The 23,101-nt window shown below is 42.2% G+C and overlaps 1 protein-coding gene across 5 annotated transcripts in view; it reads right to left on the minus strand.

Moving 5' to 3' along the window:
- The window catches only part of LOC309687349 (chloride channel protein 2-like), a 222,624-nt gene that overhangs the window by 106,319 nt on the left and 93,204 nt on the right, over positions 1-23,101 (minus strand). For all 5 annotated transcript variants that reach the window (XR_014270720.1, XM_082502252.1, XM_082502251.1 and 2 more), the window contains one exon: positions 22,105-22,255. Coding sequence is in view for 4 of the 5 variants with exons in the window: in XM_082502252.1 (XP_082358378.1) it covers positions 22,105-22,255 (151 nt within the window). In the remaining variant the exon portion in view is untranslated. The remainder of the gene's footprint in view (positions 1-22,104; positions 22,256-23,101) is intronic.

The following is a 23,101-nucleotide window of genomic DNA, read 5'->3' on the forward strand; positions in this document are numbered from 1 at the left end:
TGTAGAAAATAAAGAGGAAGCACAAGGGAGAAAGGAGTTACAAGCATGAAGAAAAGAGCTAACAGGACAAATTAGCCCCTGAAGACACACACACACAAAAAAAAAAAAAAAACAATGTTAGAGAAATAAAAACTAACAATGCATCTGTAAATGTTTCCTCTGTTACTAAATATGCCCATCTCCAGTCACTCAGAACACTCTCCTTGTTGCTCTTCCCTCCCTTCCTCCCCATTTATCTGTCCTTTAAACTATCTATCTATCCATTCCTCCTCCGCTCCTTGCTACATGTTGATGTGTTCTCTATGCTAATGAGATGTAAGAAGGAGGTGATGTTTATGTAAATGTTCTGTAACAGCCTCGGCGTCAGTCCCCGGCGAGAAGGCAAAGCACCTCGTCTCGCACTCAATCACTCTTGGAGTAACGACTGTTGTGGCACCCGTCTTATGGCTGCAGTACAATGTCTGCTTAATGAGGTGTAATGGCGTATCGGCATACACAAGCATCTGTGCGCATGCACACACACACACACACACACACACACACACACACACACACACACACACACACACACACAGAGCAGCTAAAAATCAGCAAAGTTAACATGCAAAACCGCCCGGTAACTTCCTTTAATCACTTCCAGAGAGTTTGTGATGTATGTTTAACATTTCTTCAGGAAGTAGCACTAAAATTCACACAACCAGCTGGGGGGATTTCTTTGCATTTAAAAGCAGGGCAGGATAAAGAAGAGGAATTCCTGTAGATGTCTTTATAAATGTTTTAAAGCTGTTCTCCAGTAGCAAACAAGGTCCATGCTTTGGACTAGAGCTTCTGAAACATCGATCGAGTTTTAGGTAACTCACTTCTCTCACACACACACACACACACACACACACACACACACACACACACACACACACAGTGTTAAGACCGAATTTAGGTCTTCAGTTACAGCTCTAGCTACAGTACACAGAGTGTTTACAGAGTGAAGCTAATTAATGGAGGCTCATCCCATGCGTGTTTCTATTAAAGTACGCCATCAGTTACAGATACCAAAGAGTCCTGTTGGCTATATATTTTGATGGGTTTAGTTTTATCCACAATCCAGCAGAACAACCCGGGTTAGGCGGTGATTCTAAATTGACCACAGGTGTGGAACAGAGTGTGTGCCCTGCAGTGGACTGGTGACCTGTCCAGGGTGACCCCGCCTCTTGCAGTGTGACAGCTAGGACTGGCACCAGGGAGCTCAAGTTGGATAGGATGTTAGGGAGCTCAATAAGTACTCTCTGCTGAACTCAAGACTGGACCTTTGGGCAGTAAAAAAAATAGCAAAATTACCAAATTGATAAAAAAAATAATGTCCTTAAATTTCCAGCGACTTAAAAGACTAAAGATTGATGCAATCTTCACACATATTCTAAGAACTGTTTGAATGAGCCAGTGCCACTCTGAATAACAACCCCACAGTGGTAGTCACCCGTTTCAAATAACATTAAAAGTCACCCACGTTGATGCAACTCTATTGCTATTGATCTTTGTGTGCAGCTCACCCTGAGTAGGCCAATAACAGTTTCTTTTCTTTCATTTACTCTCATATGATATATTAAAACAACAACAAAAAAAACAACAACACACACACAAAAAAAAACAAAAAACAAACCAAAAAAACCACACACACACACACACACACACACAGTCGTGGTGGTGATGCAATGCTAACAGGCAGCTGAGTGCTCGGCACCACTATACCATTTACTAAACCCCAAAGAGGAAATATCTTTGGGTGGAAAGCTCTTCATCTCTTGCAGATACTAAAGCCAGTTTATGTGGGTTTACACAGCTACGGGTAATGACCACCTCATCTGCATGTACACCGTCTTTGTGGTTAACCAACAGAAGAGAAAGGACCTGTTAAGAAATCAGTCACACTCTGAGCTTAACAAGTCTGGGAATATGACCAAGTTGGAGCTAGTTCTACAATGGCACTGAGTCTTAAAGACACTGCAGAGAGCTGGATAGGAAATAATTCTTTTGTCAGCACCTTCTCAAGTTGTTCCTGTGGCATCTGCATGTCCGTGACAGCTAACTCTTACAACCCGTGACTACATGTCTCTGGTTAATTGCTTAGACTAGACCTGTCACTACTGTATCTCCATTTTTACCTCTGGAGCTCAAAACTTTTACATACAACTTTAAACTTGTTGATCAATAGCCCTTTTCATTGCCAGGCGAACACACACACACACACACACACACACACAGATCAATACTGCAGTCCTAACGTCATCCTTAATGAATGCATTAAGGCGACTGACTTTTTTCTTTCCCCTCTCCGTCTCTTTCCAGGAAGTCACTTCAGTCCTATGTCTCCTCAGAGGCTTTGGAACCTACAAAGCCAGCTCTGACCTGCTGGCCTCTGAAAGAATGACCCCAAACTTTACTGTCATGGCAACCTCCACTCCTGGATCTATTAGTGTAGAAGGAATCAATAATGAGAAAAGAGGTGAAAAGTTGATATTGGCTGAGTGCAGCAGCCACGATGACGACTTTATTTTTTTAAAAGCAACAGTAACACGTGTAGAGATGTTTGCCACTGTATTCACAAATGTAGATATAAAAACCCATTAATCACAAAGCTGTTTTGTCCAGTGATGCGCGCACGCGCACACACACACACACACACACACACACACACACACACACACCTGCAAAGCTGAAATTATACTGCTAGGTTTAATAGTTAATATTTGTAATTTATTCATACTTGCTTGTCTTGTGTTATTGTTTATTTTATGCGCAACTCTTATGCTGGGGCATTGCTGATGTTTGGCTTATTTATTCTTATAGACTTGCTTGTTACAATCACGATGGAAAAATGGCCCCATCATGTTTTTCCTTATTTTCTGTCATATGTATCATGTAACAATGGTGGATAATGATATTAAAACATGGCCAAATTTTCCACTACAGAGGCCTGTCTGTCAACAAGTAAATCTCTGGGAGCCAAAGCCACAGCCTTTAAATCTGGATGATGATAGCAAGAGGGGGCAGTCCTAAAAAATGAGTATCTCAGGCTCACCTGTGCTCATACCTTCTGTTTATGACAAACAGCCAATCAGAGGTAAACTGGATTAAGGGAACAGAAAGCGAGCTAAAATTGCTCGTTGAGCTGAGGGGCTCCACCAAAGCTCAGTAAAAGATAAATGAGGCAAATTTATGAAGTATGAATCCTGCCCTCCTCTAATAAAGTCCAAGAATTAAAATACAGAGGTGGACATGAACATTATAGGTCACTTTTAATGATTTTTTGATTAGTTGCTCGTTTGCAATATGCTCCCCTATGTAATTGATTAAAAATAAACTCCCATGAGCTACCACATGAGATTACATGGTATTTATATGTGGCTCAGAGAGAAAAATCCCTGTTTGAACTGGTTACTGGATGCTTCTGTTTAATGGCTCTCAGCAAAGCACCAGTCCAATACTGGTGATGATGACAATGATGAATAAAAGTTGGCTGTGACAAGGTGACTGAGAAAGTGGCGGCATGATTTCTCCAACAGGGACACACACTGTGGACACACACACAGAGCCAAAATAGGCAGATGGTGGCAATGATGATCACAATAACAGCCAATCGGTACAAGTTTGTGTGCATTTGGCTTAAATGCGTCGGGGAAATATGTTTCTCGCTTTGCACGCGTGTGTGTTTGTGTGTGTGCTGAGTTCGAATGGCACTGGGGAGAGGTAAGTCATTTCATTTCCTGGATGAAAGCCTGCTGCACCAAAAGCCAAGGGGCCTGCTGCTGACTCCCTGGAAAGCTTCTCTCTTCCTCTCATCTCTTTCCCCCCCTCCCTGCTCATCAATTTCAGCTGTCCACTCTGCGGCCCTCTGCTGTCACCTGCCCCTCTCTCACTTTTGTCCATTTCGCTTCTTCCCACCCCTCAGTCTTATATATTTTCCTTCCTCTCCCCCAACTCCTTCTTCTTCAAATTATTCTTCAATTGCTGCTCTGCAGTTCCCTCATTTCTCAGTCTCTCAATACAGTTTGGCCCTCCTCTTCTCTCCACCCCACCCCAAACCCCTCCACCCACACACACACACACACACACACACACACACACCACCCGTGCTCTGCCGCTGCAGAGTCAGCACTTCCGTTCCGCAGTCCTCTGCAGACAAACGAGTGTGCTGATTTACACTTTCACAGCCTGCCCTCGACAATTTTAGAGCACTTGTATTGTGCATGCAGTACCTTTGCTGTCGTTTAAGCTTATAGCTTATAGCGTGCGTGTGCGTGTGTGTGTGTGTGTGTCTGTCCGTCCATGGTACATTTTTGTGTTCTTAAGCAACAGAAAGAAGGGAGACATTGATCATCATGCCCATCTGCAGCAGGCCTTAATCAGAACCATTTATCCCCTGTATCACACACACGGAGACACACACAGATGTTTGGAGCTCGTTATTACTTTCCATTAGGGCTTGGGGCTAGCTGTAATAAGGCCAGGCTGAGGGAGTTAGTCTTTTTTAGCAGAGGAGCACACAGTGGAATGGGAATAATATACACACATAGATATTTTTCATGTTGGCTGTTGATTAATACAAAGCCACAAGGTGAATGTGCATATATGAATCCGGTTACCATTTTTCCTTTTGTTTTGTTGCCCTAAGAGAGACAGACACACACACACACACACACACACACACACACACACACACACACACACACACACACACACACACACACACACACACACACACACACACACACACACACACACACACACACACACACACAGCTGGAATCTGCAGATACCTACGTGTGATATTTATTAGAATGATGGACATATTAATACACAGCAAAGCGAGGGAGAATGTTCAAGCATTCGGTACACTTAATGAGCACTTATCAAAGATTAATGTCTGAGCGCTAATGCAGCTTTATTTGCTGTAGCAGAGTGTGAGGACTGTGGGCTAGTTGGTAGTTCAAGGGGCGATTGCGGGATGATATATATTCTTTTGTTCGCTTGTTTACCAGATATAAAGTCCTGAGCTGGGGCCTCCAGAACATACGGGTACCCAGACCCTAGAGGACAAACAGACCACATAGCATAGTTAAATACAAGCAGTGTGTCACTGTGTGTGTGTTTGTGTGTATACACTCTCTTCCCCCGCAAGCTTTTATTCCCTCAGTGTAAAAGAAAGAAAGCCATCTCTCTTTTATCCATTTTTCTACATAACATTATTAGTTTGTGATTGATGTGGGCCCTGTGCAAACTCAGCAGCACGACAAATGAACAAGCAGCGGAGGACGTAGGAGTGATGGAAGAACGCAAACCCAGAGACAGACGGATACGTGTTGGAAGAGTGGCGATGAGATGAAGGGGAGGAGCAGGAGGATGAGGAGGAGAGGGAGAAAGAAAAGGACGGCAGTTTAATAAGAAGAGTTGATAATGAATGATCCGGTGTGAGAGAACATACAGTGGGGCAAAAAAGTATTTAGTCAGCCACCGATTGTGCAAGTTCCCCCACCTAAAATGATGACAGAGGTCAGTAATTTGCACCAGAGGTACACTTCAACTGTGAGAGACAGAATGTGAAAAAAAAAAATCCATGAATCCACATGGTAGGATTTGTAAAGAATTTATTCGTAAATCAGGGTGGAAAATAAGTATTTGGTCAATAACAAAAATACAACTCAATACTTTGTAACATAACCTTTGTTGGCAATAACAGAGGTCAAACGTTTACTATAGGTCTTTACCAGGTTTGCACACACAGTAGCTGGTATTTTGACCCATTCCTCCATGCAGATCTTCTCGAGAGCAGTGATGTTTTGGGGCTGTCGCCGAGCAACACGGACTTTCAACTCCCGCCACAGATTTTCTATGGGGTTGAGGTCTGGAGACTGGCTAGGCCACTCCAGGACTTTCAAATGCTTCTTACGGAGCCACTCCTTTGTTGCCCGGGCGCTGTGTTTTGGATCATTGTCATGTTGGAAGACCCAGCCTCGTTTCATCTTCAAAGTTCTCACTGATGGAAGGAGGTTTTGGCTCAAAATCTCACGATACATGGCCCCATTCATTCTGTCCTTAACACGGATCAGTCGTCCTGTCCCCTTGGCAGAAAAACAGCCCCATAGCATGATGTTTCCACCCCCATGCTTCACAGTAGGTATGGTGTTCTTGGGATGCAACTCAGTATTCTTCTTCCTCCAAACACGACGAGTTGAGTTTACACCAAAAAGTCCTACTTTGGTTTCATCTGACCACATGACATTCTCCCAATCCTCTGCTGTATCATCCATGTGCTCTCTGGCAAACTTCAGACGGGCCTGGACATGCACTGGCTTCAGCAGCGGAACACGTCTGGCACTGCGGGATTTGATTCCCTGCCGTTGTAGTGTGTTACTGATGGTGACCTTTGTTACTTTGGTCCCAGCTCTCTGCAGGTCATTCACCAGGTCTCCCCGTGTGGTTCTGGGATCTTTGCTCACTGTTCTCATGATCATTCTGACCCCACGGGATGAGATCTTGCGTGGAGCCCCAGATCGAGGGAGATTATCAGTGGTCTTGTATGTCTTCCATTTTCTGATGATTGCTCCCACAGTTGATTTTTTCACACCAAGCTGCTTGCCTATTGTAGATTCACTCTTCCCAGTCTGGTGCAGGTCTACAATACTTTTCCTGGTGTCCTTCGAAAGCTCTTTGGTCTCGGCCATGGCGGCGTTTGGGGTCTGACTGTTTGAGGCTGTGGACAGGTGTCTTTTATACAGATGATGAGTTCAAACAGGTGCCATTCATACAGGTAACGAGTGGGGGACAGAAAAGCTTCTTACAGAAGACGTTACAGGTCTGTGAGAGCCAGAGATTTTCCTTGTTTGAGGTGACCAAATACTTATTTTCCACCCTAATTTACGAATAAATTCTTTACAAATCCTACCATGTGGATTCATGGATTTTTTTTTCACATTCTGTCTCTCACAGTTGAAGTGTACCTCTGGTGCAAATTACTGACCTCTGTCATCATTTTAAGTGGGGGAACTTGCACAATCGGTGGCTGACTAAATACTTTTTTGCCCCACTGTATACAAATATTATAATAGTGAAGGATAAAAGGCCACTTGGTCATGTTTACTTCATAAATTAACTGTTTGTTAATCGACGTTCAAGAACCGTGGTCCAAGCTAACAATCAAGCTTTAGATCTCTTCTTGCCAGCGCAGTGTAAAGGAGATGGACTTATGAACAGGTTAAAGGGTGTTATTAACACTTTGCACATGACCCCAAATGATCAGTAAACCTGGTGGGGAGGAAACAAACACAAAAACCCACAAAGTTTCTGTCATATTAGAATTGATCTTGAACCAACTGATAGGATAAAAACAGAGTGACAGCTGAATTTGAATAATGTGGTCACAGAAGTAACTCCAGACATGTCTTTGAAGGAAACGTATACAACAACACCACAAGTAAGTTGTCTCACAGTAAATGGGACTCAAGCCCAGGTAGTTGGCTGATTTATGGCTGATGGCCATGAACACAAGTTTTAAAAAAGTAAAGGAGAGACAGGAGAAACACCATTCAACCATGTCATGAGTGCATTGTCTGTCCACCAGAGGGGGCTCTGCAACTTCTCAGCTAGCAACCACCCAGATGATCTGAGCAGAGGCGGGCAGAGCGTGAATGAGTAACTACACATAACTGTTTGGGAAAATCTGTTTATGTTTTGTTTGCCAGAATTTTTTTTGCCTGTTATACTTTTAGCACAAGATCTCTATTTTCTACTCCTTACACTTTAACAGGCTCATTACTTTAGATTTAAGACATTTAAGAAGACTTACTAAATATTATTTTCCGGTAATCTGAGTTAGATGTCTTTCTTTCCTTCTCTCTCTCTTTTTTTTTAAATTCTTTTCATTTTTCTCGGCTGGTGCTTCACAAAAATAAATGTTAAAATCTGGATAGAGTTATAAGAATTAGAACATAAGTTGAAATAAAGCTTGATTGTATTAATATCGGTTTATTACAATATCAGTGACATAAGTTAGCTTGACAAAAAAAAAAAAAAGAAAAAAAAGAAAAAGAGCTCATAGAAATTGTTTTTGTTTTCTCTTATACTTTTCAGAGCCTGCCTGTTTTTACTTTTGAGTTATTATACTTTTAATCAGAGTAACTTTTTATTTAAGGTCAGTTCTACATTGGAAATACTTGAGCTTAAATTAGTCTTATAAGAAACAACTTGGGCCCATTATCAGCTAATGTACATCCCCAGGTAAAAAAAAATCTTGGTTTCATCTTTGATTCTACCCTCAAGCTGGACAAGCAAATTAATTCAGTTGTTCATGAGTTTCCAACTCGGGAGCATTTCTAAACTCAAAAATATCCTGTCATCTAAAGACCTGGAAAGTGTTACTCATGCTTCCATATCATCACATCTTGACTACTGTAACTCTCTCTACTTAGGCATCTGTCACTCAAGCCTGTCCCACCTACAACTTGATCAAAATGCAGCCGCAAGGCTCCTGACGGGTACCAGAAAGAGAGAGTTTATTACTCAGATACTCGCATTGGCTGCCAGTTAAATATAGAACTGATTTTAAGGTTTCATTATTTGTTTTTAAAGCTCTCCATAGTTTGGCTCCAGGTTACATTTCAGATCTTCTTAGCCTCCACCTACCCACTCGAACTATGCGCTCCTCCAGTCAGATGCTGTTATTAGTTTCACGCTTCCAGTTCAAATCTAGAGGTTACAGGGCTTTCTCCATTGCTGCCCCGAGACTCTGGAACAGTCAAATCAAATCAAATCACTTTTATTGTCACATCACATGTGCAGGTACATTGGTACAGCACATGTGAGTGAAATTCTTGTGTGCGAGCTTCACAAGCAACACAAGCAACAGAGTTGTGCAACAGAGTTGTGCAGTCTTCCCCCTTTCATAAAATCCTCTTCATCCTTGGAAGTCTTCAAATCGAATCTGAAGACCAACCTATTTTCTAACGCTTTCGGATCTCCCTGACACCTCTTTTATTCTGTTTTAGCTATTCTGGTCTTTTATCTCATTGACTGATGTTTGCATGGGTATACACATATATATGTATTTTATATTCACATATGTGTGCTTGTGTGTGAATGTGTACATTTTTGTATATGTATGTGCATATTTGCATGTACAGATATTTTTTACAAACATATGGATGTCTTACAATGTTTCTGTAATGTTTTCATCTTATCTATTTTAATTCTTTTTATTATATTATCCCTCTGTTCAGCACTTTGGCTGACACTTGATGTCTTTTAAATGTGCTATATAAATAAAGATGACTTGACTTAAATTATGTGGATCTTTTTCATATGGATACATATGTGTGAGTTTGCACTGCCTCAAGCTGACACATACAGCACCCATCCTCCAAGCGTTCCCTATGTGAAACATGTTCCCACAGTTATTTCACTGTTGTCAGACGTACAGACGCTTGGGTTCAGTCGGCATTTGCCCGTTTCTGGTTCTGGACCAATCAACACTACTTGGAAAGTTTGTGTTGCCCTTACAGTAGGCTAGCAACTTGCAATCAGCTCAAGATAACACCATCTTCTCTATTCTACCACTTCAGTCCACGTTCAGCTCCTCCTCACTTCCCCTCACACACACAGCGACAGCAGAAGAGAGAAACTATAGGCTAAACGAGCATGACAACAGCTGAAGTAACAGTTAAAAAAAAAAAAAAAGGGCAAGGGACTGAGCAAAGTTTTGGTTAATTATCCATTCTTATGTCATTATGTCTACTGAAACAATTTTTTATATGATCATAATCAAATAGTATGGCCAGGATGAAATCTAATCAAAACTGAAACGTCATGTTGAGGCCTTCCATGAGCCTGTGCTGATCTGTACGTTAAATGTCAGCAGACAGCATCCCGTCTATGACGTCAGGAGAGCATCATAAACATATGACTCTCTGCTTTTAAAGCAAAGGGCAGACAAAGACACTGATGATAGATCTGCAGAGGAACAACCAGCAACAGCAAAAATCCATTGGTGCTGCAGCATGAAAAGCCGTGTGCATCTCCTGCAGGTAGCCTGTCCTACAAAAAGGACAATTACACTAGAAGAGGAAAAGTTCACTGCTCTCCTCCGAGTCTTGATACAAACCTGCAAAGTATGGGAAAAAACATGGATGTGTGTGGATGGTGGATTAGCTCTGGGCTCACTGATGATTAGATAGTAATAACTCAGAACATGGAGGCTCAGATGGATGGGGAAGGAGGGAGACACCCGCACAAACACATACTCATACCTCAGATTATACCCAGCAGAGGAGAGGGGGAGGTGATGGATTGCCTACCGAGACGGTAGTGAAGAAAGCTGAGTGGAGAGACAAGATTGAGAAGAGGTCAAATAAATGGAAGGGTGAGTGGAAAAAAGAGATGGAAAGAAAAAGAGAGAGAGACTGTGGGTCCACAAGATAATTAGATGAAAGGAGAGAAATGAAGGGGGAGTGGATTAGATATAACTAAGAGGTAAAGAAGGACAGATAAAGGAAGAGGGGGGAGAAATGAAACAAGAGAAAAGATCAAGCAACATGAAAACAAAAATTAAATTAAAAAAAAAAAACCCTGCAAAGTAACAGAGAAAGTAGGACGCCGACTTCTCTGTGGCATTTGGAGTTTAATAAGCATTGATTTTACTGTGAGAGGGGCCGACTCTTAAAACCACATGTTGATATCACAATTCAAACTCATAAGATTAATGATGGCATTAATAAAACTTTGGCCTGCTTGGTTACAGCTGCAGTAAAAGCTGTCGGCAACACGCACAGGGCTTATTGATTTATACTTCTGTACTCACAAACTGTATCTCTGCAGACAAATTCCCATCCTACTGCACTTAATTAAGAAATAAATCTGGTATTTTATTGCATCTACCGAATGGCTGCTTTTAAAAGTGGGAGGACTGCAGTTTAGACTGTAATGTTGAAAAATCAACCTTTGTCAGTGAGAACCAATTTCTGAGGTATTAATCAGCGCTGTTACCAGTTTATTATATTGGTGAATGATTCACACTACACTTGCCTTCTCCTGGCCCAACTCTCAACTCCCCCTCCCCTAGTATCTGTCAACCCATCCTTCACCCTCAATGTGTTGCATTTTTCAAAATATTTCAAGTGGGCAGAGAGGAACCTGAACTGGGGAACTACATTATTCTTTAAAACAGCTCCTGGCAGATGTGGAAACTTGATGACTCTGGCAACCCAATGAGTCCCTCAGTGGTAGTTTCACTGTTTCTCCTTAGCCAATTGTCAACAGGAGATAGATGTGCAGGGGAGCAGTCACTGACAACACTGGCCACAAGGATAATGAATAATGTACCCACAGACCAGGCCTCTTACAGCATAGAGCGATACGTGACCCATCAGTGTTGCTGTCAACTGTCAAGCCATGCTTGATCCCATACTTTCGCTGGTATGTGCATTTCCCTGGGTCAAAAGGTCCCCAAGGGTTCACAGACGTCGTAGGAGCAGAGAGACAACAGCAGCAACAAGTGCAAAGGAAACAAAAGTTTTAGCTGTGCAAAGAAGTCCTAAAATTTCTGTATTGAATCTGCCATCATTCTACTTAGGCTAACCTAAGTATATCCATCTGTTCATTATCACATGCTTTGAAGTTATTTTCTGATAAAAGAATTCATCTTGATATACTTTCACACACTTTTGATTGATTGAATCCAGTGTTAATGAGCGGCTCTAGCTCAGGCCGTACAGCTTCCTTGGGGTTCAGTATCCTTGTGCAAGATACTCAACCCCAAGTTGCGAAAGCAAAGAAGAGCTGGTGAATGAGGTATGCTGTATAAAGCACTCTGAACTCTCAGGAAGAGTAGAAAAGCGCTGTATAAGAGCAAGTTCATTTACCATTTCTATTTTACCATACTGGTACCAACTGCCAAATTCACGACATACCCCTGAGGTAAGGGACAGTCCCATAGCTGCACTCTTCTTATTGTGTTTCACTCAAAAACCACTTTATTTGGAATGTAACACCTAGTCTGGATCGAACCTCCTCAGAAACAGAATCTAAGTAACGTATGTAGCAACACTGATGTTACCCACTGGTTTCTGAAACCGGCATTTGAACTCTAAAAGTTAGAGTTGTTCAGCCTGACATGATGCCATACTATGACTTTTGCCGATTTGTCAGGTGAATAATGATGCTAGAATGTACATCAACTTTTAGAAGTATATTTATTGTTCTGTAAAGATGAGTTGGTTCCTGTAACAGTTTCATAGTGGCTATAATAAGGAGAAGAAAAAGTCTCAAACCTTTTAGCCAAGGTTTGAGACTTTAAGAACTAAATGAATACTGTACACATGAATTATCTTAATAAACAGGTAATCACTCAATATAAATACACCCCACACGGGACACAACTCATACCCTCCCTCAAGGTATTGAGCATCCTCTGGTAGCTTTTGTATTTATCCCCGGTTGACTTTTGGGCAGGTGTATGAACATCACCATCTTATTGCTCCAACGAGCAGTGTTATGACTACCACCAGCCTCCTCTCCCTGAGATGACAAAATAAATGTAAGCCAACAGCTGGCTGGAGACGATTCTCTGTGCTGACACTCACATTGGACCCGGGCCACAACCTCTATAGTAAAAGCAATGGATAAGAGTGGCCCAAGTACACACACACACACACACACACACACACACACACACCCCTCAAGTGGCACTGTATCAAATATTGATTAGTGGTCCAAGTCTCCTTGGTTACTTGATATATTAAAGTGAAAGTTCTCACTCACTCACTCTCTCTCACACACACACACACACACACACACACGATCTCTGTGTGAGTGTCAGTTGTGTTGCTTCCTGGATCTGGCAGGTAGCTGAAAAGTGATGACATCTGAGCACCCCCACAGTGCGTCAGAGTGTGATACCCAACACATGGCCGCATGAGCAGTACACACATGTGGCTCATGTACAACGTACGTTTAAGAAGCGTGTGTGCGTGCGTGTGTACGGAGTAGATTTGAATGGAGGAACAGAGCCCATTCACTGCACAAGCTGCTGGTTCGTTAAATGTGGTCCATGAAGGGTGTCTTACACCACAATCACAGAGTCTCTGCTACGTTGCCTCGATGATGGAGACTCTGAAGTGAATGAAATGGGTGCACAATGATAATATGAAAGATGCTGGAGACTGTAGTGGGATAGCTGTAGCTCAGGGTTACAAGTCATTGTGAGCCACATGGACCAAAGCTCTGTCACGTCATTTAGTCCATAGAGTTTATTTCATAGAAAAGAAAGAATATTTTACTCATGAATACATGTTGATCACTGTGCAATTACATGTTCCAAAAGATTCATACAGTCTCATAAACATAGAATTGATCCATTAAAAATACATCCTGCCATCTTACATACACTAGCTGACATGACCATTGCCTTTCTGCCTAATCATATTTTATGCATGTGGTTACTATGTTTAAGCTTCCTCACAGCTTCTTCTTGTAATTCTGTGCAGACACAGTTTTTACATGCAGGTGCATTTAAACACAGGTTATACACAGGACACATAGCTGCTAGTAAGACCAACAGACCCTGCACCTCACACGGGTCCCTGAATGCCGACATGGGAAGTATCACTGGTTAATCAGTGCGCGTACCATTGTCTGTCTGTGCGAGTCTGGGTATGTGTGTCCCATGACAAATGTGTCCATTCCACCATTTGGACAGGCCATCAGGATATCAGACGCTTTTCTGCTCTGCTGTTCAAATCCATCTTTTTACACCACCATCAAGTGGAGGAACACAGACAGAGGAAGAGAAGAAGAAGAAGGAAGATGAATGAAAACAGCACAGGAGCAAGAGAGGAGGGCTGCGAGGAAGGAGCTGAAGAGCAGGGAAGATGAAAGGGAAGAAGACATGAGCACGCGAGCAACTGTTGGTCGCTAGGCGCCTGACGGTCACCATGGCAACATGCGGCGCCACGCTGAGCTCCTGCTGACATCACACCTGTTGAAGCAAAGCGCGCGCGCGCGCGCGTGCGTGCGTGCGTGCGTGTGTGTGTGTGTCTCTCTCTCTCTCTCTTGGAGCCAATTAGACTGAGGAGGACTCAGGGACAGAAACAGACAGAAGAAGAAAAAGGACAGCTGTGTAGATTTGATCACCTCCTGGGCACAGCTGCTTACATGTGGCACACGTGTGTGTGTGTGTGTGTGTGTGTGTGTGTGTGTCTCTCTCTCTCTCTCTCTCTCTCTCTCTCTCTCTCTCTCTCTCTCTCGGAGCCAATTAGACTGAGGAGGACTCAGGGACAGAAACAGACAGAAGAAGAAAAAGGACAGCTGTGTAGATTTGATCACCTCCTGGGCACAGCTGCTTACATGTGGCACGTGTGTGTGTGTGTGTGTGTGTGTGTGTGTGTGTGTGTGTGTGTGTGTGTGTGTGTGTGTCCCTTTCTCTTCTGAGATGAGAGAGTCTGTGACATCAGCAGCAAGACCAGCACATGCTTCCAAAAGCTTCAGGTGACCACCCTCCCTCTCACCACAGCAACAGAAACAAAAAGATGGAGACAATGCAATGGAGGGAACAAAAATAGACACTTTTATTACCAGCCTGTTTGTCTCAGCCCCTGTATTACCACAAGAAAACAGCTTTATATCTTTTTTCCCTGAGAATTAAAGCAAGAAAAAAAAAATCAATTAACTGAGACGAGAGCAACAAAAACAGAGAACAAGGGGTGGGGGGGTGGGGGGAGCTAATGGTGCTGATGCTGATTTGCTTTGGCAAGTCCCATCAGTTCTCTGAGCCACATCTGTGGATGAATAAAGCTTGACTGGGATTTGAATTGGTGCATCGCTGTGAGTTACTGTCTACCGCTCCACTCTGTGTGTCTGTGCTCGGCAGGGCAACTTTCTCTTGTCAGCTGAATATTTTATGTCCGTTCTCATGGCTGAGCTCTTTTAACAGAATTCTCACACACACACACACACACACACACACACACACACACACACACACACACACACACACACACACACACACCTTGTGTAATCCTTACCCTTCAACCCTGTCTGGTGTGGGGGATTCGATTTAAAACGGTCAATTTCACATCAGAAGCAGTATCTTTATGCCATCAACCTTTAGAGCAAAATAACACGCAGGGAGAAATTCGATTATCTCACCTGTGATTATCATACAGAATTAAATTATTCTGGGGGCTACATACAGGAACTTCAGCCAAACTTTAAAACTGATTTTTCCTCTTTTTATAGAGAGAAATAATAGTAATAATAATTGGATGAAATGAAAAAACAGAATACAGCACAGACGTGTGTGACCAATCAATGCAGTGTGAACAGGCAGGCTGAGGATAAGAAGATTATCCCTGACATCCACAGATTACACACACACACACACACACACACACACACACACACACACACACACACAAAACACTACTGTAGAGGACAAGAGGGACCGCCGAGATTACTCTTCCTCTCCGGAGTCCCTGTTTTCTCCGGCAAACACATTCCCACCTTTAGCACCAGTGTAGCGCTCTGAAGCTCAATGCTGCACCCTGCTGGTTATGTGGCACAAGAATAAGACCTTCCCCAAGGACTCCACTGGGTGGTTGAACAGCTAACAGTCGGTGAAAAGACCGTATGCTCACTCTTGTGGTAACCGTTTTCCACTTTATGGTCCTTAAATTGAGGTAATTTGAGTATATAAAATCACTGTCAATCCTTTAAGACCTATGTTACAGATAAAACCTGTGGTCTGTTGAGAGTCTGCCATCATTTTATAGTTTGTTTAATTTTAATCATATGTAAATTACTAAAGATGGAAAAAAAAATGTCCTAAATATGAATATACTGTTTTTTTGTGTTCTCCCCTCTTGTGACTTGTGATATGATTCTCCATGGAGAATCATATCACAAGTCATTAGCCCTTAAATTTGTAACTTATAGGCATTTAAAATTCAGAGCTCTTTAAATTGCTGATGTCTCAAAGTTTAAAGGGACTTTTTCGTCACTTGCTCAGAGGGGGTCGTGCATGGAAAGGGCAGCAATGCCACTGCTGATGGTGCAGGACTGGACTCTGTCTCTTAAGGGAATGATAGATGAGCACAGCTGGTAGGGCAAATGCAATAACGGTTTAAAAGTCACCAGTTACAAGCTAAAAATTAAATGAATATATTGTTCAGTTCACAGGTGCCGTTGTGAGTTTCTGACCCTCCTCCAGGATCAGCTTCTGAGCACTGCTGCAACACAAGTATAACCGTTGTGTCTGGGAAATGTCCTTTACAAAGACAACACCTGTCCCCAGGGCTGGACTGGGACAAAAAAAATCGGCCCGGGCATTTTGACTAGAGACCGGCCCACCAAAAATGTGACGTCATTCAGGGGTAAAACCGCAAAGGATTCTGGGAACTTGTGGCAAGAGGTACTAGCGCATGCAGGCTTTCAATTGAACTCAGTTACACAGCGATAAAAAGAAACACAAAAAATGGCAATAGCCGGTGTTGTGCCAAAAAGCGATTGTCTGCCAAAAACTGATTTCCGGTATTTGCCAAAAACTGATTGCTCGTATTTAAATTGCTATAAGTAACTTGTTGGGCTATAATATGTGAAACATATGTCAAATGCATCCCTCATGGATGACATAAAGTCATCTCTCCATCTCCATCTCTCTCTCCTGCTCTTTTATTTCTCTCTCTTGCTCCATCTCTCTCTGCTGCTCTTCTGTCTCCTCTGTCACAGACTTCTCCACTTTTGATGATAAATCAGCCTGGTGCAACATGTAAGGATTGGCACAATTTGTTAAGATTTTGAGGAGTTTGAGAAACTAACCTTAAGCATAAAATAAAATTTACTATCAGTAACTTCATAGCACCCGCCCAGCAGTATATAAACTCTGTCATGCTAGCTAGTAGCAGTACCAGTTATTCTAAGCGACTGTAAAAAGTCAGCACAACGAAAACAAACTACAACTAAACTTGGTTTATATCTGACACAGAGAGACAGCAGGTCATAACTTCTTACCTGAAGTTCAGTTCCTCTGCCACTATGACCGGCGGCCGCCTCGGGTCTCTCCTCCTCTTGCCTCCCCTTTCCCTTATCCACCTGCTGGCCTCCACCACTTGCTGATGTTGCTAAATCTGTGGAAGCTATGCCATAGCTACCGCCAAACAATTCAGTTATTTTTACACATTTGGCAGCGTCTGCCTGAAGGGCTTGTTTCTTTTTGGCCATAATTTTTTCTGCACCTCCTTCCCTTTTTTGTTCTCCATTTTCTTCAGTTCGTCTATAAGATTGCTAAACAAGGGGGAGGGTGCATCCAACCTCCTCGGCTGTAATTGGTCCAGCCCAGAGTCGATCATGACCAAATGGCCAATCCAACACCTTTCATTATTTATACCCAAAATCGATCGGCCCATAAAAACAAAAAATCGCCAGCGGCTCGCTGGCCAGTCCAGCTATGTCTGTCCCTATGTGTTAGTTTATTGTGTCAGACCCCCCCCCCCAAAAAAAAAAAAAAACAACACACCCACGCACACACCCACCCACAATTGTTCAAAACGAAAAAGAAAAAAAAAAAATCCCGCCCGGCTGAGAAACAAAAGCCACACAACAAAAGCCTAAAAATAAACACCAGGTTAAGTATCTCCCATGATTTATGCTAATTTCAAGAGCACATTCTTGGGTTCTGAGTTTAAATTTAAATATAAGGCCATGTATGCATCACTACATTCTTATTAGGATTTTACTCTCATCTAATGAGCCCATCCTTTTTATACCATTCCCTAAAAATTGACCAGCAATAAAGCTGACATTAAACACACATTAACAGACCATCAGCATCTTACAGCTCACTTGTACTCTAATGCTGACCATATTGAAACCCACTCTACTTGTTGTTCAGGCTGCACCGAGTTGCTGGGACTTCTATACATCATTAAAGAAAAAAAAACAAAAAAAAACACAGTGTCGACATGGAGCTGAAACGATGACAGCACCTGTGGGGCCGCAGAATGCAGAGGACAGGCTACAGACTGCTCCTGGCTGTGCCATTCAGCATCGTTAAACAGCAGTAAATGAAAAGGGAGATGTGAGTTTGTTTCTCTGCTCTCTCTCTCTCTGTGTGTGTGTGTGTGTGTGTGTGTGTGTGTGTGTGTGTGTGTGTGTGTGTGTGTGTGTGTGTGTGTGTGTGTGTGTGTGTGTGTGTGTGTGAGAGAGAGAGAGAGAGAAAAGTGTGAATTAGAAAACAGTGTGAGCAATAATAAAGAGATTGTGCAGAACTCCGCAACAGGATTGTGTATATCTGTGTGTCCATATCCATGCACAAGTCATAACCCACAGCAATGAATAAATAAAAAAGTGTGTGTGTTTCAGGTTTATATTAACATGTTCTAAGCCGGTCGATTTGTGGCTTATGCCTTTGCCTCACTCTGTGTGTGTTTATATTTGCCTTTTCCCTCCTGCAGAGAGAAAAGTGTGTGTGGCCGCAGGGCTATCCACATCCCCTCTCTCATGCTTGAAGCTACCTGCTGAGGGACTAATCCATTGAATCGCTGGCATTTTGGTGTCCTGATCAGTGTAGAGATGATGAGAGGAGGCAAAAGAGATGGACTGGTAGCTGAGTCATCAGCTGTCAGCAAAACAACGGCAAAACTCATCACTCAGATGAGAGCAGAGGACACACACACACACACAGAAAAAAAATCTGCTGATTTTAGGACAAACATGTCTATATGATTGCACCGATCACTTATGAACAGCAGAGGGCAGTCCATTAACACTGAATAGGCAGCAGCATGGTCAACAACCCTTGAGCAGTCTGATGAAGCCTAAGTTACTGTCCACTGATCCAAGCCGCTGCAAAACATTTACATTTGCACACCACGATTGGTGGCTGGCCTAACCCCAACCCTTCTGAAGGTTACAGGATTTTTAAGAGGGAGGCTTGCATGTGAGCACAGTGCAAGTTAGTCAAATACATTCATTTTTGCAGCACCTGCAACAAAAACCTGGAATAGCAAACATGCTGCTTGTATTGTGTGGCCAATGCTGACCAGGAACAGAAATGCATGCATTTTCAGAAACGCGTACAACATTTACTGTTTCTGCTTTCAGACCTCTGAAGCAGACATCATTATAGGAGATAACCCTAACTTAACCCTATCTGCTGGAGAAAGGCAAAACTGATTTTTCTTTTTCGGATGTGTCATTTTAAACAATGAGTTTATTTGTTCCCTGATTGCCAAGACTTAGGATAACAGTAAGAGCAAAAATTACATTCTGTGATAGCCTAGAGTTAGAATCAAGGTTTTCACCTTTGATGACTTAGACCTCAGATGGTGATGTCAGCACACTAATTTGCTGACACAAATTTTCCTAAAACTTTGGCACTACTGTGAAAAACAAACAATGTGCTGAGGGGAGCTTGCAAGATATTAATTTTTGGGGAAGCTAAAAAACCTGGAAAATATAAAGCTAGTGTAGGTCGAGAAGTAGAAAGTCTCAACATGTCCCTAAGGTTTGGAAGAGAAGTTTTGGTTTTTGGGTTGTTGTTGTTTTTTTTTGCTTGTTTTATCAGTTTGGATTGTTAACTCGCAACTTTTTAATCAGCTTTACTGCAACGTTACGCCCACACCATACAGGACATGATGTCGTTGCTCGCACTGACAATAAGCACACAACCCACAGGTGCCTTTGTCTGCTGATTTAAGTCAGAACAGTGTGTGTCCTTAAAATAACGCTAAAAAAGAGAAACGTCTTCATTCAGCATTTCTGCAGTAGTAGAAAGGAATGAGCTATTTATAAATTAATATTACTGCACTAACAACCAGGCAAGCTCCAACAGCTCAGCCAGTCATTAGGATCTTTTTATGTATGGTTCCTGTCAAGAGTTTATGTGCACTCATTATGGTCATTGTTTTAACAATAATGGGATTTCATTGAATTCTCCAAACTCCCCTTTCTCTGTGGCTCAGAGACCGCACAGCATGCAATTGTAAGAGTCAAGTTTCTTAATTTTCTCTTAGTGATCATGACTGACTAAAGCTGGGATCTCTCCCCTGGGCTTTTACCGCACTCATTGGACTGAAAAACAGTGAAATAGACCAGTGTGATCAATGCATATCTGAAAAAAACAAAAAGCAAAACAGAAATGTCTCCCCTGCACCCTCTACCGTCAGCCAGGTTTTCACCCACCCCTGAGATGGGTGAAGAAAGAGGCCCCAAATCGACACCTTCAGTCTTGACTAAAGTTTGTGGGTGATCATATGGACAATCATAAAGACTTTTATGTTCACATGAGATAAAAATGAAGGTATCTTGCCATAATTATCAGAGTTTGAATGAGTACCTAAAACTGTACTGCAGAGCATGATGGGGTTAGCATCATTTCCTGGGGCTGTTTTGCTACCAGTGACTTTGGCACAGTGAACAGAGTGATTGCAATAATAAAGTACATTAAAAGCTCATTGGAGAAATCTGGTTAAAACAGGCCAAATATCATTTGAAAACCTGAACTCTGACCATTGTTACAAATAGACCATTTAACTCACATATTAAATCAGACCAGTGCCAGAAAATTTTTGATGGCTTTTGAACTTCTTTTATTTCAGAAAACCAAAACTTGTGAACTGCACTCTTTTTGAACTCTTATAAAAAGGTGTATTTTATAAATAATTATTCCACAGGAAAAAAAATAACCGTTTGAAAAAAAAAACATTCAAGCCCAATACTGTAAAAGTAACACTCCATGTAAACTCCAACTGTAGGCAATTAATCCCTCTGATGGAGATTTATCCTGATTTGGGTCTGAATCAGTCTGTACCAGTGTCAGTCTGGATTTAGACTTCTTGACAAATAAAGCTTGACCAAGAATTAAACTGGTACCTCAGTCTCAGTTACCATCTGAGACAGACAGTCTGTGCATGTGCCTTCAAAATCCAACATAAATGTCAAAGACTTTCCCTTTGTAATGTTGTGTTAACAACCTCTTTCATCCTGCAAAGCATTCTATACACAATCTTATCTAATCTTATCTGCCTGAATAACATGCACACACACTCATAATTATTTTTTATCCCCACCAACAGCAGGGAGAGAAAGGCTGGGGAATGTTCACATGAATTCAGCCATGCAGTAAAAAGCTCCAAGGATTGCCTTTGTGAGCATTTTCTTGCACTTTTGACTCTTTTCTTCCTTTAACTCTCCGGTAAGCTAAATGCTTCAAGCTAAACATAAGGCAGAGGAGCCATTTTAGAGTTATCAAAGTGCCTTTGGCACTACATTTTCAACACAAAGGTAATAGTGACCAAACAATTTTCCTCAAGCTGGGGAAGTCTCAGGCTCCTCTATGTAAATATGAGTGTGTACTGTTTATATGTCTATTAATGGGGCTCACACACTATAGCACTTCTTTTCTATGACTGTCCTGAGCTAAATCATTGCAAAGACTGACTTAATTTTTTTTCTTCCCAATAACAATTTAGAAAAACCATCAACTTTCGTCCAAGCCCTGGAAATGTCCAGAATTCCAGTAATTTAGTAAGGTCCCTAACCTCCCTCCTAAAAGCCCCTATGACCAGGGTAAACACACTTTATAGTAATCGAACTGTGCCATACTGGAGCTGTCAGTCAGTGGGCACATGGCCAAACCACAGTAAAACCCGATGTTCAGCGATCTTGTCTTGTCAGTACTGTGGGACACTCACATCCAAGGCAGACATTATCAACCACCAGAAAATGTCACAGAGAAGTCCTATAGCTATATCACACATGACAAGATATAACGAAAAAGGCCAAAAAGTAAACTGTATAGCAATGAGCAATGGCCCACTGATCACCGCAGTGGCAGGATTTTAGATTATATGTCACAAATGTTCAAACAAAAGAGGAAATTTTTGGTGCTGGCACTAAAAAGATTTTAGTTAAAGCCAAACGGGAACTCTCCAACTTTGCACTTTTTTCACACCAATTTTGTTCATTTGAGTGTCATTAAATCACGCTAAGCAAATGGTCAGAAATAATCTCATCAGTGGCCCTTATTCCAGAAACCGGTATGAGGCTGTGTGGTCTGAAACTTACTCCGACACTTGGCACAGCGGCCCTTGTCGTACTCCAGCAGGTCCAATGTCCGGCTTCGATCGCTGACTGATCGCCTCTGCCCGCTCTCCCTCAGCCGAGCGGCCTCCTCTTTGGCGTACACCCCGAGCTCCTGGGTGTAACGCCCATACATCTGGAAATGGACACAGTCATATTTTTAGGTTTCAAGGAACATACATATTAAACATGCCCCTAGACGTCAGTAACAAATCAAAAATACAGTTCAATGAGGATCACCAAAAGTCTGTATCAACACAGGAGGCGTTCAGGCGCAGTCTTAAGCGTAGGTCACCTGCCTCTTACAACTGCTCAGAGCTCGAAGTGCAAAATAAATAGAAAATGAAAAACAGATGTGATGCTCTGGTTACTTGGAGCTCCTGGTTACTATTATGTGTGCAGTGAAAACATGGCATGAAAACTGCAGTGCAACACTTTCTGTGTAAATACAACATGAGATACACTCTGCTGAAATTCTGCCCTATGCTTGTGATGCATTAACTTGAGTTTTGATAGCGGCTGCTCCACTCAGCATCCCAGGCCACATTCTTCCACCAAAGGATAACTCTTTTAAAATGGCGCCATTCAAATACTGCTGTTGATGCGTAAGATCAAGTTAGGGTTAGGTCTGGGTAAATTTAACCACAGTTAAGCATAAAAGATTGATTTCATTAAGAAAAGATTGACTTTCAAGAAACGTTACACTGTAGTATTATATAATACTCCTTATGACTCAGTGTTTGTTTACTCGATGGGTTCCTCCTGTGTGTTTGAGATCTTACTGTATGTCTATTAGCTTGGTTTGCGTCCTCGCTTTTTCACAGGTTTACGTAATAAATTTATGCTCAGCAATAGACTCAGTGACTCCTTACTGGCTGTAATCTGTGACCTCAGTACAGGAACCTTCCATCTCAAACTGACTCCCTCCAAAAGCTGCATCTCACACACACACACACACACACACACACACACACACACACAC

This window comes from Aulonocara stuartgranti, assembly GCF_965226115.1.
Source record: "Aulonocara stuartgranti genome assembly, chromosome: 14".
NCBI classification, from domain to species: domain Eukaryota; kingdom Metazoa; phylum Chordata; class Actinopteri; order Cichliformes; family Cichlidae; genus Aulonocara; species Aulonocara stuartgranti.